We start from the raw sequence: 17,122 nt of genomic DNA, 5'->3' as shown, positions 1-17,122 counted from the left end.
GCACCGCGTTGTAAACCATTTGCAAAAATTTAAAGGGAAATGACACGATCATTGCAAAAAATTTCATCTTTTATAATTTATTTTTAAAATTTTAAAAATGTGGAACAGAATTTTACCCTTTTTGTTAAGTATCAGTAGTACTCCTATTTAACAATTTGTTCTTACTAACATGAGCTATTTTGAAAAAAATAAAATTGGCATAATGATAATAGTACTAATAATTTATTTTGGCTCTCTTGGTGGTGGAGTTGAGAGTCTTATCCATAGACAAAAAAAATCAGATCTTTTCCTTTTCTTCAAATTTTTGTTAGAAGAAGCAGCGATCTGCATAAAATAATGGCTCTCTCAATTTTATATCCCACGCCCACCGCGCATTTTCGCTGCTCCACCTCAATCCCCTCTCCTCCTCCCCTGCTCAAAAATCTCAAGCTCCCTCGTTTCTGGCCATGGCAAAAGGTAGCTAGCTGCCATTCAACTCCCTCTTGCTTGAATTTTGCCTAAATTCCGAAATTTGAACCTAATTTGCAGGTAAAGGTGGGATCTTTGAGTGTATCTCCAATGGGGTTTGGGACGTGGGCTTGGGGCAATCAGTTTTTGTGGGGTTATGAAGAATCCATGGATGGTGAGCTTCAGCAGGTTTTCAATCTTGCTGTTGAGAATGGGATCAATCTGTTTGACACAGCTGATTCCTATGGCACCGGCAGATTGAATGGGCAGAGCGAGAAGCTTCTTGGCAACTTTATTCGTCAATTTCCAGGTTCATTTCTTCACTCTGATTTTGGGGGTTTTGGGGAAACATGGATTTTGTTGTTTTAAGAGCATTAGCAATGGGGCGGACGATGCCACGCCCCAAGCACACGGATTTGGGGGGTTTATGCACAAAAAAAAAATACAGAATAGGTAGGACTATAGAATGTTGACGTGGTGAACTATAAATTGCTAAAGGGATCTGAATGGATAGAATTTCTTGTAGCTTTGGTTTTATAGATGAAAATCTTGATGTGTGCTATGCTAGTAGTGGAGATCAGTTTTGGGTGTTGATAATAGATCAGCATTTTCTTGATTTAGTCTTGCAAATGCTTGATGATGATATTGTAGATTCTTGAATTTTAGAGAGGGAAGATGGATTTTGTTGTTAATGGGTTAAATTTGTTGTCTTTTTAGTTCTACATGAGAATCTTGAGGTATGGTATGCTAGTAGTATGCATCATTTAAGAGTGCTTATAATTGATCAGTATATCTTGATGTTGTCTTGCAAATGCTTGATGACGATAATTGTAGATTCTTGAATGTTTGTGAGGGAACATGGATTTTGTTGTTAATGGATAGAATTTCTTGTCTATGTAGCTTTAGACATGAAATTTTGGAGGTATGCTATTGTAGTCGTCGACTTCATTTTTTAGTGCTTAAAATGGATGAGCATATGTTGATGCAATCTTGCAGATGCTTGATGATAATATTGTGGATTCTTGAATGTTTGCACAAACACTATTCTCCAAAGTGTATGTTGAGGATCGATTAAATTGGCAATGTGGTCTTTTGTTGCCTTTGTTTTCGAATGTAAGAGCGGTTGTTTGAGCTTAGTTTTGAGTTCAAACAGTGTGCATAAACATCATGTTTGCCAACAAATTGAGGATGTTTGTCTTGGCATTACAAAGAGCAGGAACAATTTTCGCTGTTTTGCTGATCCGGTATCTAATTGCATGTACATGGCAAGGGAATAAGCAGGTGCGGGATAACATAGTGATTGCAACTAAATTCGCTGCATATCCATGGCGCCTTACACCTAACCAGTTCGTGGAGGCTTGCAGGTGCGCGTTTACATTTTCTTGAAATGAGGAGATGAGTGAGTGAGATTAGCCTTGATTTCTCACCTACAATGATGTTTATTACTAGGATTCATTTATGTTCAGGTCCTCATTAGATAGGATCCAACTAGATCAAATCGGAATAGGACAACTGCACTGGTCGACCGCGAATTATGCCCCTCTCCAGGAACGAGCTCTTTGGGATGGTTTAGTGGCAATGTATGACAAGGTTACTGCGAACTCATCTTAGATATTGGCTAAACAGAAATCATGTGTCCGCTTTTCCTATAGACGATTAACCCTCGGATTGGTAACTTTTTCGACAGGGTTTAGTACGAGCAGTTGGTGTGAGCAATTACGGACCAAAGCAGTTACTGAAAATATATGATTACCTTGAAGCTCGTGGGGTTCCACTTGTATCAGCTCAGGTGCAATTCTCACTGCTGAGTATGGGAGAAGATCAGCTAGAGATGAAGAGCACGTGTGATGCTCTCGGGATTCGAGTTATTGCTTACAGTCCTTTGGGACTCGGCATGCTTACTGGAAAATATAACACTTCCAATCTTCCAACTGGACCACGGTACTCACCTTCTTCCATTTCCGTATTTCTCGTTTGATCATCCTGCTATTTTCTCACTGGTGCTTAATCTATAGGGGGTTCCTATTTCGGCAAATACTACCAGGACTCGAGCCTCTCTTGGAATCTCTTAAACAGATTGCACAAACAAGGCGAAAAACCGTATCCCAGGTAGTACTATACTTGTGAATTTCCAACCAATGAAACGAGCATTTGTTTGTTGTCGAAACTAAAGATATGAACTTGCAGGTGGCTATAAATTGGTGCATCACGAAAGGTACAATACCGATTCCCGGGGTTAAGTCGATCAAACAAGTGGAGGAAAACTTAGGCGCTCTCGGTTGGAAACTTAGTTCCGATGAAATGCAACTGTTAGAATCTGCAGCTTTAGAATCTCCCAGAAAGATGGTACAGAACATCTTCCAAACTAGATAAAATACATCTTGTACATTTTGCATCATGGTAATATACATGTTAAACGAAGTTAAGCCTATTGATTTATGAAATAATGATGAATCATACGACACCAGCTGCGACTGTAAACAATTAGGTGATTTTCAAAGGTTACATATTTCATGTTTACTCATGCGAATGAAAATTTAGGCATTGTGCAACAAATATAGAAGAAATGACAATTTCTGGATGCTAATTCCCACAGTAAGTGATAGGATCTCCAAAGAAGAAACTGAGGTTATTTCAATTTATCAACAAATTTGTAAACATTAATCATCACTAGGCACCACATCATAATAATAAATGTAATGTAACGAGAAAGGAAAAAACCATCGAACCATTTAAGAAGGAAAAAAATCTTAAACAGCAATGACAGGAATAAGTATGAAAAATCAAATTCATTCAACAATATAAAACTGCAAATCAATGAAGTGCAGTGAGTCATAAAGCTCCAATGTCTAACATCAAAACTCTTTAGTTTCATTGTGAATAACTAAAGTAGAGGGGACAAATTGGCAACAAGATAAACAACGAATCCAGTAGTCTACTTGATCTTCTTCTTCGGCCTCAACTGCACAAAAGCAAGTTTGAAACATTTGAACATCATTGCTAGATTGGAACTGAATAGCATAAACTCAGCCAAGCATAAACCACAATACAAACCTGATTGCTGTGTCCACACTTCTTCTTGCGGCAGTTCACAGCACGAGGGTGCAGACGGGCGTAGCATCTACAAGATAATTAAAGATTTAATATCAAATCCATAAGCTGAATTTACATCACATTTACAAATTAGCATCATCATGCATACACATTTAATCTAAGTAATTTCCATACTCAAATACACCGTCTAAAAGCAAACTAAAGATACAATTAAGTGTATGAACACATAAACTACAAAAATTGTGTGCTAATACTGAACCAAATATAAACAAAAAACGAATTGTACAATCATCAACGATGTCAAGCTGAATTAATCGAGGAATTGAGCTAAACCAGTAAACTTACTTGCGGCAGATCATCTTGTCTTGATTGTATTTCCTGGCCAACGCCATAAGCGACGGCTCAATGATACCTCCCCTCAGCCTCAGAACCAAATGCAGAGTCGATTCTGCAGAATTATTTATAATCAGCTCATAGAATACAGAAATTGAAAGCAAAACTAAATCAAGCTAGTGAAAAAAATTTACCTTTCTGGATGTTGTAGTCAGCGAGGGTACGGCCATCTTCAAGCTGCTTTCCGGCGAAAATCAAACGCTGCTGATCCGGTGGGATTCCTATACGTAATTCCACAAAATATCACATCAATTTACAATGAATTCGATCATTTTCCCTGTTTTTATTCAAATTAAAATCGGAAACCCTAGAAATACTCGATTCAATCTGAAACCAAAAAAGCGAGATATCGGAGTACCTTCCTTGTCCTGGATCTTGGCCTTGACATTGTCGATGGTGTCGCTCGATTCGACCTCGAGCGTGATGGTTTTGCCGGTGAGCGTCTTGACGAAGATCTGCATTTTGCCGCCGCTCACTACACGAAATTAGAGTGATGCGAAGCGCTGCTGTGTTGTTTTTATATCAGGATCCATTTAGGGTTTAGGGTTTTCTTCCGCCTCTCTGCGACGTCGTTTACATGGTTTACTGATTATGTGGTTTAGTTAATTTTTAGTATTTTTTTATTATTATAATTTGACTTCGATTCAAATTTCAATTTATTTTGTTTTCATATTTGAACATTTCCATACAACATCTTCGAGTACTGTATATATTGCGATTTTTAAATATAATTTCGTAAAATGATTCCTTCCCACTTGCGGGAATTTTTAAAACTGACCAAAATTTAGAGTGCAATAAAAAAGTTGAGGATAAATTTTTCATTTACATCTTAATCTTAAAAAATCGCAATTTAAAGATTCAACTCCAATAATATATATTCCCTTTCTCAGTTCTTAAAAAATAATCATGTTTTTCTAGGTATTGAAAATAGACTCATTTTCTAAAATTGAAAAAAAAATTCTCTCATACTTTCCTCATTTTTTCTCTTTTTCATATTTTACATTTTTTTCTTATATTACTAAATTCTCATTAAAACACATATCGTTCACATATGCCCTATTTTTCGTTGACAGAATATATAACAAAATAAGAGAATCATTAGTGGGCCAATCAATTTCGGCCTATAAGTATACTCATATTTTGGGCCTGTAAATAGTGGTCCAATCAATTTTGAAAATCCATTAATTTTTTATTATTACTATTATTATTACTTTTTGCATGGCCATGATTTAAAATATCTGAAAGAGAAAATTGCGGAATATCTTTGTATATGGTAATTAACAGTTAAACACTCGGATATAATTAAAAAAATATTTTTAACATTGGCATGTTTCCAAATTATTATGCCGATTATATACAAATAAATTTTCATCACTTTGCAATGAATTTTTACTTGCCTCAAAAGCTAAAATTTAAAGAGTGATAAAATTAATGAATAGTGTAATCATCCAGCAAAGTTATTAATTACATTCATTACGTTTGTTTCAACCTAGTTATATACTCCAACAATTCTGCATTAAAAGAAAAAAAATACTCTTTGTTAAATTCAAGCTTCTATTATATTTCAACGTAGGTACCCAATATATAGACCGGCATTAAAAATTCAACCAATTAATTGAATTATACGTAGTTCTTATTAAATGTATTAATTTTATTAATAGTCCATTAATGCAGGCCATTCGAAATCTTAATTCTTACTAGTATATGATTTTATATTTTCAATTTATTAATTTGATTATTCTCCTTTTTTGTGCAGATTGGCCGTACAGGTACAGTCACATCTATTTGATTTATTGTACTCGTATATAACTCCATGATTAGTCCACTTAATTAGCATTCGAAGGGAAATGGATGCCATTTTAGAGCAAAAATCACTTAAATAAGAATTAATGTTAATTTTGATTTCTTAACTGATCACATTTTAATATTTTTATCAACGCACTGTTAAACTTAAAACATTAAATTAAAGCATAAAACTAAATTGCAGTGAATGCTTGAATTGTTGTTGGTTAATCGTGCGGTGTAAGTTGTCGACGAGAGTGACGTGTGATTCGTCGATCGGAATATTTGGGTGTTCGTTTACAAGTACTTGAAATAACACACTACAAAAAAAATTACAGACAAAGACGCTTTTTTATTCAATCAAAGACGCTATTTTGCGTTGCTAAATATATCACCTACGCTTTAAAAAGCGTCTTAATCCGTGGCGTACCAAATTAGAATAAGGACGCAATGAGAGAGCGTCGGTTATTTAATCTTGAGACACTTTTTAAAAGCATCTCTATTAATCTTGAGACACTTTTTAAAAAGCGTCCCTATATGCTAATTTAGAGACACTATTGGAAAGCGTCTCAAAGTGCAATTTAGAGACACAACTAAAAAGCGTCTCAAAATGCAATTTGGAGACATAATTAAAAAGTGTCCCAGAGTGCAACTTTCAGACATAATTAAAAAAGCGTCTCTATGTTGCACTTAGAGACAAAAAAAAAGGTGTTGCAAAGTAACTTTGAGACACAATATATTCAAATCAGGCTACAAGAAGAGTTCTAGCAGCCACAACTGGCACAGGCACAGTGGACGAATGTTAAGTTGAGGCAGCCGTTGATTATGAGGGAATGTCGGCCGGGGCACTTGTGCGAATCAGGGAAAGAGTCGCATAGTGCCTGTACAGCAGGTGGTGTGAGGGTCGTGCACTGGCTGATGAGGTTAGTAAGCCCTTCCTCGTCGTACCTGCTCTTCATGGATGCCCCAACATCGTGCTTATTCTTCACCCGGCTTTGTGCTAGAGCGTACATTGCCATGTCCGTAATATTCTGGCAGAAGTCAAATATAATAGCCAAAGATGAAATAACTTCAAAGAAAGCAGCTGAAACAATGAGTTTAACCTCACAACATCAATTCGTGATCTTAACTAACGAATTTCAAGCATCACCCTAGTGAAGCTAAATGCACTAACCATAACAAGTCCATAAGAACTATAGATCCCGCTGCCATGCCCATATTTCGTCTCTCTCACCATGTTCAAGAAAACCATTAGAAGTCCCATGGGTTTATCTCATGTAAAGAAACAAGTATTTGAAGTTCTGTGATTTACCATACGCTCAATGCACTCGATCCTAAAGCCAAACAGTGCATTGATGTCTGCAGCTTCATGATTGCCACGAATTAAGTGTATTTAATTGGGATACTCAACCGATATATTTGTGGAGGCAAATTGTCAATATGTATAGGATGAATTGAAAGTTGACAAATTGACCAGTACCTTCATTGCCAAGAGAAGAGGTATAGTTTCCAAACTATGTTGGCCACGATCAACATAATCTCCCAAAAACAGATAGTCGATATATCTGATAATAGACTTTACATAGTCAGTAGCTTAGTATCAGATGGTACAAAAGTTACACGGATGAAAGATTTGCAAGTGACGTGTTTAGTGTGCATATGCCAGAATTTATGCATTTAGTGCAAAAAACCAAGGTTGCTGCATTATATATACACACACATATATGCGTTTTGTGTGTGTGTGAGGGAGAGAGGGGGAGTGGAGGTTCCCATCTCGAATGTAAATGGAATCTTTATATTAACTCAAAAGGAATGTACATGCAGCAGATGTTGTACAATGGTGAAGAGTGTTAACACTGATGATAATAGTTCCAAATCAAAAAGGCATATTTACAGGATACGCAAGTACATGTTCCAAGACCAAAAATCAGTCAGGATACTCAAACAGAATATTAAAATTATAGAGTATAAGATCATACGCTATGTTTCCAGCAGTCGAAGGTGATCCGTACTCATCGAAAAGTCGCATCAGATCCCCAAATTGACCATGTAAATCACCGAATATTTTAATAGGGGCCTTCAGCTGCAGTACACTAGGTTCACTTGCAAATATGCTTTCAGCACTATCACAAAGATCTGCAATCTCATTGCAATCCAAGAAAAATTATCTACGAACCGGAGGTTTCTAGCCACGAGGTTTTAAAAGATGAAGCAATCACCTGGTCCAATAGACTTCAACTTTAAAAAACTTTTATCAAAATAGAATATATGATAAAACTATTAGGAATTAAAAAATGTAAATATCTAGTTTATCTTGTTAACCTCGACAGTTCAAGAAATATGTTGTCACTAATGCTGTTACATTTGTGTATTTTTTTGGTTACACTTGGTTACATGTCAAGAAACTATAACCATTGTATTAACATCAAAACTCATCCCATGTATATTCCTTATATCAGCCAGATAGCATACACCAAAGCATATTTTTACAGTGTTACGGAAAATATACCTTCTTTGGTACACTGTTAATTGACATTTGCAGAACCAAAAGTTTTCTCGCTGCTATTGCACTTTCTGGAGTTCCATAACCGACACGCCTGCCTTCATTTTCAAACTGGTCAATTGAAAGTTGTCTGACCATACCACCCAAAGCACCACCAGTCTCTGAGAATTATCAATAGCAGGTACTTAAAAACATAAATCAGAGGTAAAAGAAACCTGAATTCATTGTGACAAAGTTTGAGCTTCTGAATTGATCTACACCCATTGGCAAGTTACTCCAACTCCAAATCTTTCAAGTTAATCAGGTTTGAAATGTTTAGCGAACGCAACACATCAAAAGTTTTACCAATGATTTTGAGAGAGTTATCAATCAGTTCGCCGCAATCAATGTGAAATAGACGGCTGTTAACACGAAATAGAGAAAAACTCACATTAAGCTTCATCAAAAACTCACTCACATTAATCTCAACAAGTGTAGCACTTTCCTTATTAAGCCTATGCTTAACATTTATACACATTATATTAAATGCACTTAAATGATCAACAATCAACAATTCATTGAGAGAGTAGAAAGCTGGTAATTAACCTTAGCAAGAAACTCTTATTAGCATCAATTACATTAGCAACCACGTTTGCAATCATCAACATAACGACAAAATGACAAAAGCTGATATGAACCCTAGCATTCAATTAAAATTGAAATTGGGGAACACTTGAATATAAACCCTAGCTTTCAATTAAAGCTGAAATTGTACAATTAAGAGGTGCAAGGAGATTGCTTTTCTCGCCAGAATCCGGTACCAACAGCGCCGACGGCGCCAGAATCCGGCAACGACGGCGATCTATGTGTGTGCCCGGTGTGTAGAGAATGGTGTTAGAGGATAGAGAAAGAGAGGAGGAGGTGCCTAAAGTGTGGTGGTCGTCGGAGGTGCAGCACTCGCCGGAGGGAGGAGTTGTGTGTGAGAGTAACAACATGTGTGTAGAGAAAAGATTGGTTTTGGTAAGGAAAAAGAATATGTGCACCGTAAATCTGAACGAGAGAGATGAATTTAATTCTTTTCATTTTTTTCTTTTTTCTTAATTTAATTTAATAATTTAGAAACACATTTATGAAAAGTGTCTCTATTTTAAATACTTAGAGACACATTTATGAAAAGTGTCCCTAATTATATAATTAAAGACACATGTATTTAATAGGTTTCTAATTTACTCACTTAGGGACACATGTATTTAACGTCTCTCTAATTTAAATATTTAGGGACACATTTAATTAATGCGTCTTTAATTTTAGCACGCTTTATTTTGCGTCTCAAATTTTGGATATTTATAAAAATTTTCCAACACAAATGATTGCGTCCTTAGATGATTTATTTGTTGTAGTGACACCAAAGTACTAAAATAAAACACCACAATTTAATCAATATAGTAAATCAAATATTTGGGCCTATCACTTTTACCTATGTTGTTCTAGCCATTTTATTTCTTGTTTAGTTAAGTTTAAGTAATTAATGTTGGGCAATTTTCTTGACGATGAGTTAAATCCAGAAAATACGAGGGCTACATATATATGTTTTCCTATGAAAGAACAAAGGATAATTTGAGCACACACGTACGATGGACGCATTGATAATTAAGTATTATTTTGCAAAGTCTAATTTTTGCATACCATGCTATTTTCAAAAGGGTGAACTTTTGCACGTCATTTGTAGTGGGAGCAGAAAGTTGTTTGGGAAGTTGAGAGAATGAGGTGGGCTTTCTTTTTAAATAAGGACTATGTCCTAAATACATGTTGTTGTGAAAAAAAGGTGAAAATGTTAATCTTGCCATGCTTTTGTGTTTTGATGAACCTATCTGAAGTGGCTTTGCCATATATGTTTAATCGAATTCGGGTCCCAGTAGGGCCGCAAATCTGCTCGAACTAGTGTACACCCCGTAGATAGTGGGCTATTGGCCGGTCTATTGACTTGGTTCGTGGCCACGTTCCTTGTCATGTATGTTCAGATATGGTGATGGTGGATGTGGAAGGAAAATGGTTGCGCAACCGAACTTTACGTGAAAATTTTTTTTAGTGTACTTGAGTTTTCTTAAAGTAAAAACCCCCAAGGTCACTCAATTATGGCTTAACAAACTAAATTTGGGCATGTGTCGACAAAGTGCATCAAGTACTCAGCCCTACATATTGTTTTTAATGTGCAGATTGAGCGGCGACGGACGTGGTGGATGTTGAGCTGGGCCTTTAAAGATTAGGTCTTGTTTAGCATTATTGGTGGTGTCGTGTCTTCATACTTGGCACTATTCCATGTCTTGAATGCTTCCGCTGAGATTCTATTTTTTGTTACGGGTTTGACTATCTTTGAGTCTTTGTTCTTCAAATTATTGAGACATCACTTTGTTCTTCGGTCCACATACCATTGATAGAGTTCGTTGCGCACTTCGACACCCTTTGAAAGGATGCTCACGAGTTTGGAGTGACGGAGCATGAGGGTATAGAGAAGCTGGTCGAGCTACTCCCCAACAGTTGGAAGGAATGAACCTCAAAGACGGCGGAACGTTACACTTGGTACCAGTATGCGACCGATGACATGGAGCGTGACATGGATTGTTTCCGAAAGGCGATGTATTGCGCCTTAGTTCACTACGGCCTCGTGCTCGATTACTTGCTTATCCACAATACATCACCTTTCGGAAACAATCCATGTCACCCTTCATGTCATCGGTCGCGTACTGGTACCAAGTGTAATGTTCCGCCGTCTTTGAGGCTCATTCCTTCCAACTGTTGGGGAGTAGCTCGACCAGCTTTTCTATACCCTCATACTCCGTCACTCCAAACTCGTGAGCATCCTTTCAAAGGGTATCGAAGTGCGCAACGAACTCTATCAATAGTATGTGGGCTGAAGAACAAAGTGTTGTCTCAATAATTTGAAGAACAAATACTCAAAGATAGTCAAACCCCTAAAAAAATAGAATCTCAGCGGAAGCGTTCAAAACATGAAATAGTATCGAGTATGAAGACACGACACCACCAATAATGCTAAACAAGACTTAATCTTAAAGACCTTGCTGAACATCTACCACGTTCGTCGCCGTTCAATCTGCACATTAAAAACAATATGCAGGGTTGAGTATTTGATGCACTCAATGATACATGCCAAAATTTAGTTAAGCCATAATCGAGTGACCTTGAGGGTTTTTACTTTAAGAAAACTCAAGTACACTAAAATTCATTTCACGTAAAGTTCGGTTGTGCACCCATTTTCCATCCACATCCACCATCACCATATCTGAACATACATGACAAGGAACGTGACCACGAACCAAGTCACTAGACCGACCAACTCTAAAGAGATAGCACACGATCTACGAGATGTACACTAATCCGAGCAGCATTGTGGCCCTATTGGGACCGGAATTCGATTAAACATACACGGCAAAGCCACTTCAGATAGGTTCATCAAAACACAACAAGTCAACAAGCATGGCAAGATTAACATTTTCACTTCCTTTTCACAACAAAAGATATTTAGGGCATAGTCCTTATATAAAAAGAAAGCCCACCTCGTCCGCTTAACTTCTCAAACAACTTTCTGCTCCCACTACAAACGACGTGCAAAAGTTCACCCTTTTCAAAATAGCATGGTATGCAAAAATTAGACTTTGCAAAATAATACTTAGTTAACAATGTATGTATCCTACGTGTATGCTCAAATTTTGCTTCGTTCTTTCATAAGAAAACATATATATTAAGCCCTCGTATTTTTCGGATTTAATTCATCATCAAGAAAACTACCCAACATTAATTACTTAAACCTAACTAAACAAGAAAGAAGGTAGCCTAACTGTAACACCCCCTACTCGACTAACACCCCACCGAATAGGTGACGTTATGAAGAGGTACCATCAGTTATGGTGAATTAAAATTTCATATTTATGAACCATTCGAAAACCAATTATTTAAACTATTAACATTTACAGTCACAACGGAAATTATTTAATATAGAATTTAATGCTAACATGCCACAATCAACAATTTCAAAGATCTATACCACTAACAGAGCTCAGTGACCCGCCAAGGATGCAGCGTTGAAACGAACACGAGAAAATATCGACCGGTACACTCCAATGCCGATTAACCTGTAGCACACCCGACACTTCAGCCATAATTCTCTACAAAGAAAGTGTATTTTTATAAAATCCTTATCTCAGGTATTAAGCCTTGACCTTATTTATCAACTCTTAACATATTAACATATTATTACCATTTTATTTATTTCTAACATGAATCAGACAGTATCTCCCCTATAACCATCACATGCCCAGAAACCAACAATGAGTAATATCAATCTCAAAACATATCAACAAACATCATCCTCTATCTCATGGAATTTACCAAATTCATAATCATATATCACTTTGTAAACCAATAGGATAAAATACAAACTAAAATGCATATCACCAATTATTATTCACACACCAACACAAATATAGATCACCAACACTTTCACAAAATCAAACACATATAGCCCCATTAAGTGCTCAGTGACAGACTAGGGTACACGGACCAGATAATCAGAATATCAGAATCAGATGCAGACGCGGATTTTGTCCTCGAGAGGACTCCGCACAGACCACCCATTTAGGGTGCAGACAGATCAGATGAACCTCGCTTCGATTATCCAGAAGACGAGTGATCCCAGATGATGCAGCGCTGCTGTCCTATGGCATGCCAATTGTACCCACATAATACACTCAAGCACGGAGCGCAGACATAGTAAATTATACTTTATTTCCGACAGTCTCAACGTAACACATCATCATAGACAGATCGGACATATCTCAGACACATCAGACATTATCACAATAGATCAGACGTCATCACAAACAGATCAGACATATACACCTCATCAACATCAATAATAGTATATCATATTCACTTTAAAAATCATTTTCATACTTATCACGTCATATTTACATTCACAATTGCATTCTACTCTTTTCATTGCTCATTACCAAATTATTCAACAATTAATCTTATTTTCATATTTTAATTCATAAATCTTTTATCACATACTTAATAATAATTTATCAAGACAATAGGTCACAGAATAATCACAGTAAAGCACACAAGAGAATTAGGCCATTTAAGAGCGGAGCATGCTACTTGGATAGCGTCTAACTCCAAACCTTTCTTTTCGACGTCTCTTTTTCTTCCGACCCCTTACTCCTTGACATGACTAATAATTTGGCGTAGCTACCTTATAACATTATAATACGCATTAATCCACAGAGGAATATAATTTTACATATAAATTAAACTCTCTCATTTATTCTCAATTTATATTCTACATGTAAAATGTGAAGTATTTCTATAATTCTTCATCTAACTTCAACATAACTACTGCACTGAACTGATTTATTATTAACGTTCTACCTTCGTTCGGAATGACTTAGAGACTTATCTTTAATATTTCTAAATACCCAAAGAAGTCTAGTTTACAATCCAACAAGATTTATTCAAAAATTCCTAATGGTTTAAGAGATATAACCATTAGTTTACAATCCAACAAGATTTATTCAAAAATTCCTGATGGTTTAAGAGATATAACCATTTTACCACAGACTACTAAAAATCAGACAATTTCTGGCAGTATTTTCTAAACAATTTTTATAAATAGTATCTATACTCTTTAATTCATCATAAGATTCTGAGAACACCGAGACACCATATGAATAATATAAAAATTATTCATTTGATTTTACTCTAGCTCAAGTACCCAGGAATAATCCGAATAAAATATACGAAAATAGGGCAGTTTACCAGAATTTCGACAGTTTATGGAGGTATTGTTCAAACAATTTAACATATAGTAAAAGAACTCCTATATTCTCCATAAAAATCAGGTCTCTTCTAGACTCATTAAGGTCGTTTTTAAAATTGTTAAAACAAGGTTTCTGTCTACCTAAATGTGCCAAAGAATTCGGATCATGGGACTGAAAAACAGAGGACTTAATCCTCTTCATAATTTTGTATCAAAGGTCTATTTCCATTCATGTTTAGTCCACTCATTTAACATACACCTATATCTAATTACACAATGTTTCGTGAATCTATCAAGACTCGGTTTCGAAACTAATTCAGTAGCCAAGTTGAAATTGCAAAAACTTGGATCAAGTATCAAAAACATGCATATTTTATCATAAGAACTCATTTCCACCAACTATTTCATGATTTACTTTATCTTTTAAAGCTCAAGTTATGAGATCTAAAAATTACACTCAAATGGATTGAACCTAAAATATATGCTTCAAAATCAGGATATAACGGTAGACCTTCGAGATATGCAGGGGAGAAATAGTGGAAGAAAGATGTAGTTTTTGGGATATAAGATTGTCTCCAAATAATATTTTAATATGTGGTATAAAGGTAAGACAAATGGCATAATTTTATTTAGCCTCCATTTTCTATACTTCTCAAGATTTCTCTACTAATTGCATGACATAAATTGAAGTGTATAAACTCATAATATAGCACAAATTTCGGTACTACCCATTCTAATAGAGAGGTTAATTCAAATAGTCTGAAATTACCATTCTGCACTTCTATTAATTCACTATACAAACATTAATTAAATTCTACTTTCTTGATCTTAAATCACATTACACTTCTAGTAATCATTTACAAAGATACTCCACAATAGTTCTCGTCAACTATAACACTTATTTTAATTTATTCGATCTTTTCTAGTTTCGATTCAATAATAGTACATAATCTTTATTTTTCCTCAACTAAAAGTCCTTACCAATTATTACTATTTTCAATATCAATTTTATTCACCAAAAAGCCATGCTTCGTCGATTTCTTATCCGAAACAATGAATTTCGTCTAGGGTCATTTTTGGGGCGTTACACTAGCAATTAAATTACTTCTGGCCCAACGAATTAAAGTGGCCCAAATTATAAAAGTATAAAAGTCCTAACGTACTTCCGGCCCAACGAATTAAAGTGGCCCAAATTATAAAAGTATAAAAGTCCTAACATATTAAACTAATGAAAAGAAAAGAAAAAGAAAAAAAGAGTCAGTACATACCACCATACACGTCTTCTTCATCAATTCAACACATTGCAAAACAATTAGTAAAATGGTTCACTCATTTAAACCCCAAAAGGAAGAAATTAAATATACGCCCAACCATGGAATCGCGATCCTCTCGGGTTCAAGCTGTGATATCACTTAGAAATTGGCCATGGAATCAATACATGGAGATTTTCATATTCATGGGGTTGAGGAGAAAATTACCTCTGCAGAAGAGAAGAGGAATGTGTTGAGACTCTAAGATTTTGAACGTGGAATTTTTGGAATGGAGTTGAATAATATATAGTATAAGAATATCGTTGGAGATTTTCAAGGGAAGATAGAGATATGGTAGAAACTAGAAACCTTATGGTGATATATTTTGACCATAAAATTTGACTTTAGGATTATAATTAATAATTAATATTTTAGTCTTCTTGATATAGTCCCAAATAAAAAAAATAAAATGGCTAGCATAACATAGATAAAAGTGATAGGCTCAAATATTTGATTTAGAACATTGATTAAATAGTGGTGTTATTCCAAATACTTGTAAATGAACGCCCAAATTTTCTCATCGACGAATCACACGTCATTCTCGTCGACTACTTACACCACACAATTAACGAGCAACAATTCAAGCATTCCCTATTTCCATTCGCAACAAAACAAAACAAAGACGGTATCTTACTCAAGGTCCATCACTTGTTCGTTCTCAAAACAAAATCTTAACGTAAAGAAAAAGTAATAATAAAAGCGGGCATTACACCAACATTAAAAATACAACCAAAATAGCACTAAATTATAATTATACTTATTATAATGGGTTTAGGGTTATTACCTTAAATTTGGACGTGCTGTCTAATTTATTTTGAAAAATATTCATTTGTTATTTCTCTCTTTTAACCCGTTTTAAATAAAATTAAAAGTGTGTAAATATAATATATTGATTAATCTCTATACCATACGATTCTTACGTAAATACAGTCACCAACTACTTCAATTCACCTTACAAGTGATAAGTAGGAGTATATTGCATTGCATAAAAGTAGAATTGAACCATTAGCAATTGAAGCACTAACTATTTGTTTATTTATAGTACTCCATTTCATTACTTTTTGAAAGTTTATTTTAAATTTTAATAAAGAAAAACATTATTATATAAATCACGTAATCCTCATGTATAATATATTCTCCAACCAACTAGAAAATTATGATCCAACAAATTGGTGGATCAAATTCACGCATATTGTTTTTTTATTTGTTTCATTTAATTCTACCATTCAAAATACTAACCACCGCCCAATATTCTACTGAATTTGTAAGCATATCATCCGCCACGTGCTGGTCACATGGTGTATGAATAATAAATTTTCTTTAATTTCTTAGCCTTTTTAAATAAATGTTTGATTTATAACCTATCCAACCACCATAAAATAAAATGCTATTCTTGTATCATTGTATGTATGTATATCTACATAGCTACGATAGCGTAACGCGCTATATGAAATTTATTTTGTTCACCTATGAAAAAAACGGTGTCTAATGCTATATTTATTCTGATTTCTTATTTTCGAAACGATGATGTATTCAACGATTTCGGACATGCACATATTTGCTTAAACATGACCGTGTAACTATGCACATCCCCTAAATAATGCTTTTTATAAATAATGTTGACCAATACAAAGTTTGGTAATCACTAATAAAGTGAGTTACACACTATAATGTAATTTTGTTTGAATTTTTTTTATCAAGTCCTACAAATTATAGTTACAATCAAGTCATTTTATTAGGGCATGGTTTGATGAATCATGAATGGATCAAGTCGACCAAGTTAAATTCAATAATCCAAGTTAAATTCAATAATCCAAG

At 35.1% G+C, this 17,122-nt stretch overlaps 3 protein-coding genes across 4 annotated transcripts; 1 reads left to right on the top strand and 2 right to left on the bottom strand.

The window, feature by feature from the left end:
- Positions 1-264: 264 nt before the first annotated feature.
- Positions 265-2,914, top strand: LOC125212077 (pyridoxal reductase, chloroplastic). Its single transcript, XM_048112117.1, has 7 exons — positions 265-456; positions 529-757; positions 1,718-1,811; positions 1,914-2,037; positions 2,135-2,388; positions 2,463-2,556; positions 2,635-2,914. Exons 1-7 carry the CDS (start codon positions 337-339, stop codon positions 2,818-2,820), a joined length of 1,101 nt encoding a protein of 366 aa, XP_047968074.1. The 5' UTR covers positions 265-336; the 3' UTR covers positions 2,821-2,914.
- Positions 2,915-3,221: 307 nt separating this feature from the next.
- On the bottom strand, positions 3,222-4,413 carry LOC125212078 (ubiquitin-60S ribosomal protein L40). Its single transcript, XM_048112118.1, has 5 exons — positions 4,253-4,413; positions 4,029-4,115; positions 3,847-3,949; positions 3,502-3,568; positions 3,222-3,409 (listed from the first exon to the last, which is right to left on the bottom strand). Exons 1-5 carry the CDS (start codon positions 4,353-4,355, stop codon positions 3,383-3,385), a joined length of 387 nt encoding a protein of 128 aa, XP_047968075.1. The 5' UTR covers positions 4,356-4,413; the 3' UTR covers positions 3,222-3,382.
- Positions 4,414-6,105: 1,692 nt separating this feature from the next.
- Positions 6,106-9,143, bottom strand: LOC125208902 (F-box protein SKP2A-like). Of its 2 annotated transcripts, XM_048108422.1 has the most exons (6): positions 8,934-9,143; positions 8,525-8,580; positions 8,186-8,340; positions 7,656-7,895; positions 7,157-7,241; positions 6,106-6,707 (listed from the first exon to the last, which is right to left on the bottom strand). In XM_048108422.1, the coding sequence occupies exons 4-6, from the start codon at positions 7,703-7,705 to the stop codon at positions 6,441-6,443; spliced, it is 402 nt and encodes a 133-aa protein (XP_047964379.1). In that variant the 5' UTR covers positions 7,706-7,895; positions 8,186-8,340; positions 8,525-8,580; positions 8,934-9,143; the 3' UTR covers positions 6,106-6,440. The 2 variants fall into 2 exon arrangements, 1 of the variants encoding a protein (XP_047964379.1); XR_007174265.1 differs by lacking the exons at positions 8,525-8,580; positions 8,934-9,143 and adding an exon at positions 6,851-7,041 and having other exon boundaries at positions 8,186-8,334.
- Between the last annotated feature and the right edge of the window lie 7,979 nt (positions 9,144-17,122).

Source organism: Salvia hispanica, chromosome 3 (genome assembly GCF_023119035.1).
Source record: "Salvia hispanica cultivar TCC Black 2014 chromosome 3, UniMelb_Shisp_WGS_1.0, whole genome shotgun sequence".
NCBI lineage: Eukaryota > Viridiplantae > Streptophyta > Magnoliopsida > Lamiales > Lamiaceae > Salvia > Salvia hispanica.
This window is presented reverse-complemented; position numbering and strand designations above follow the sequence as displayed.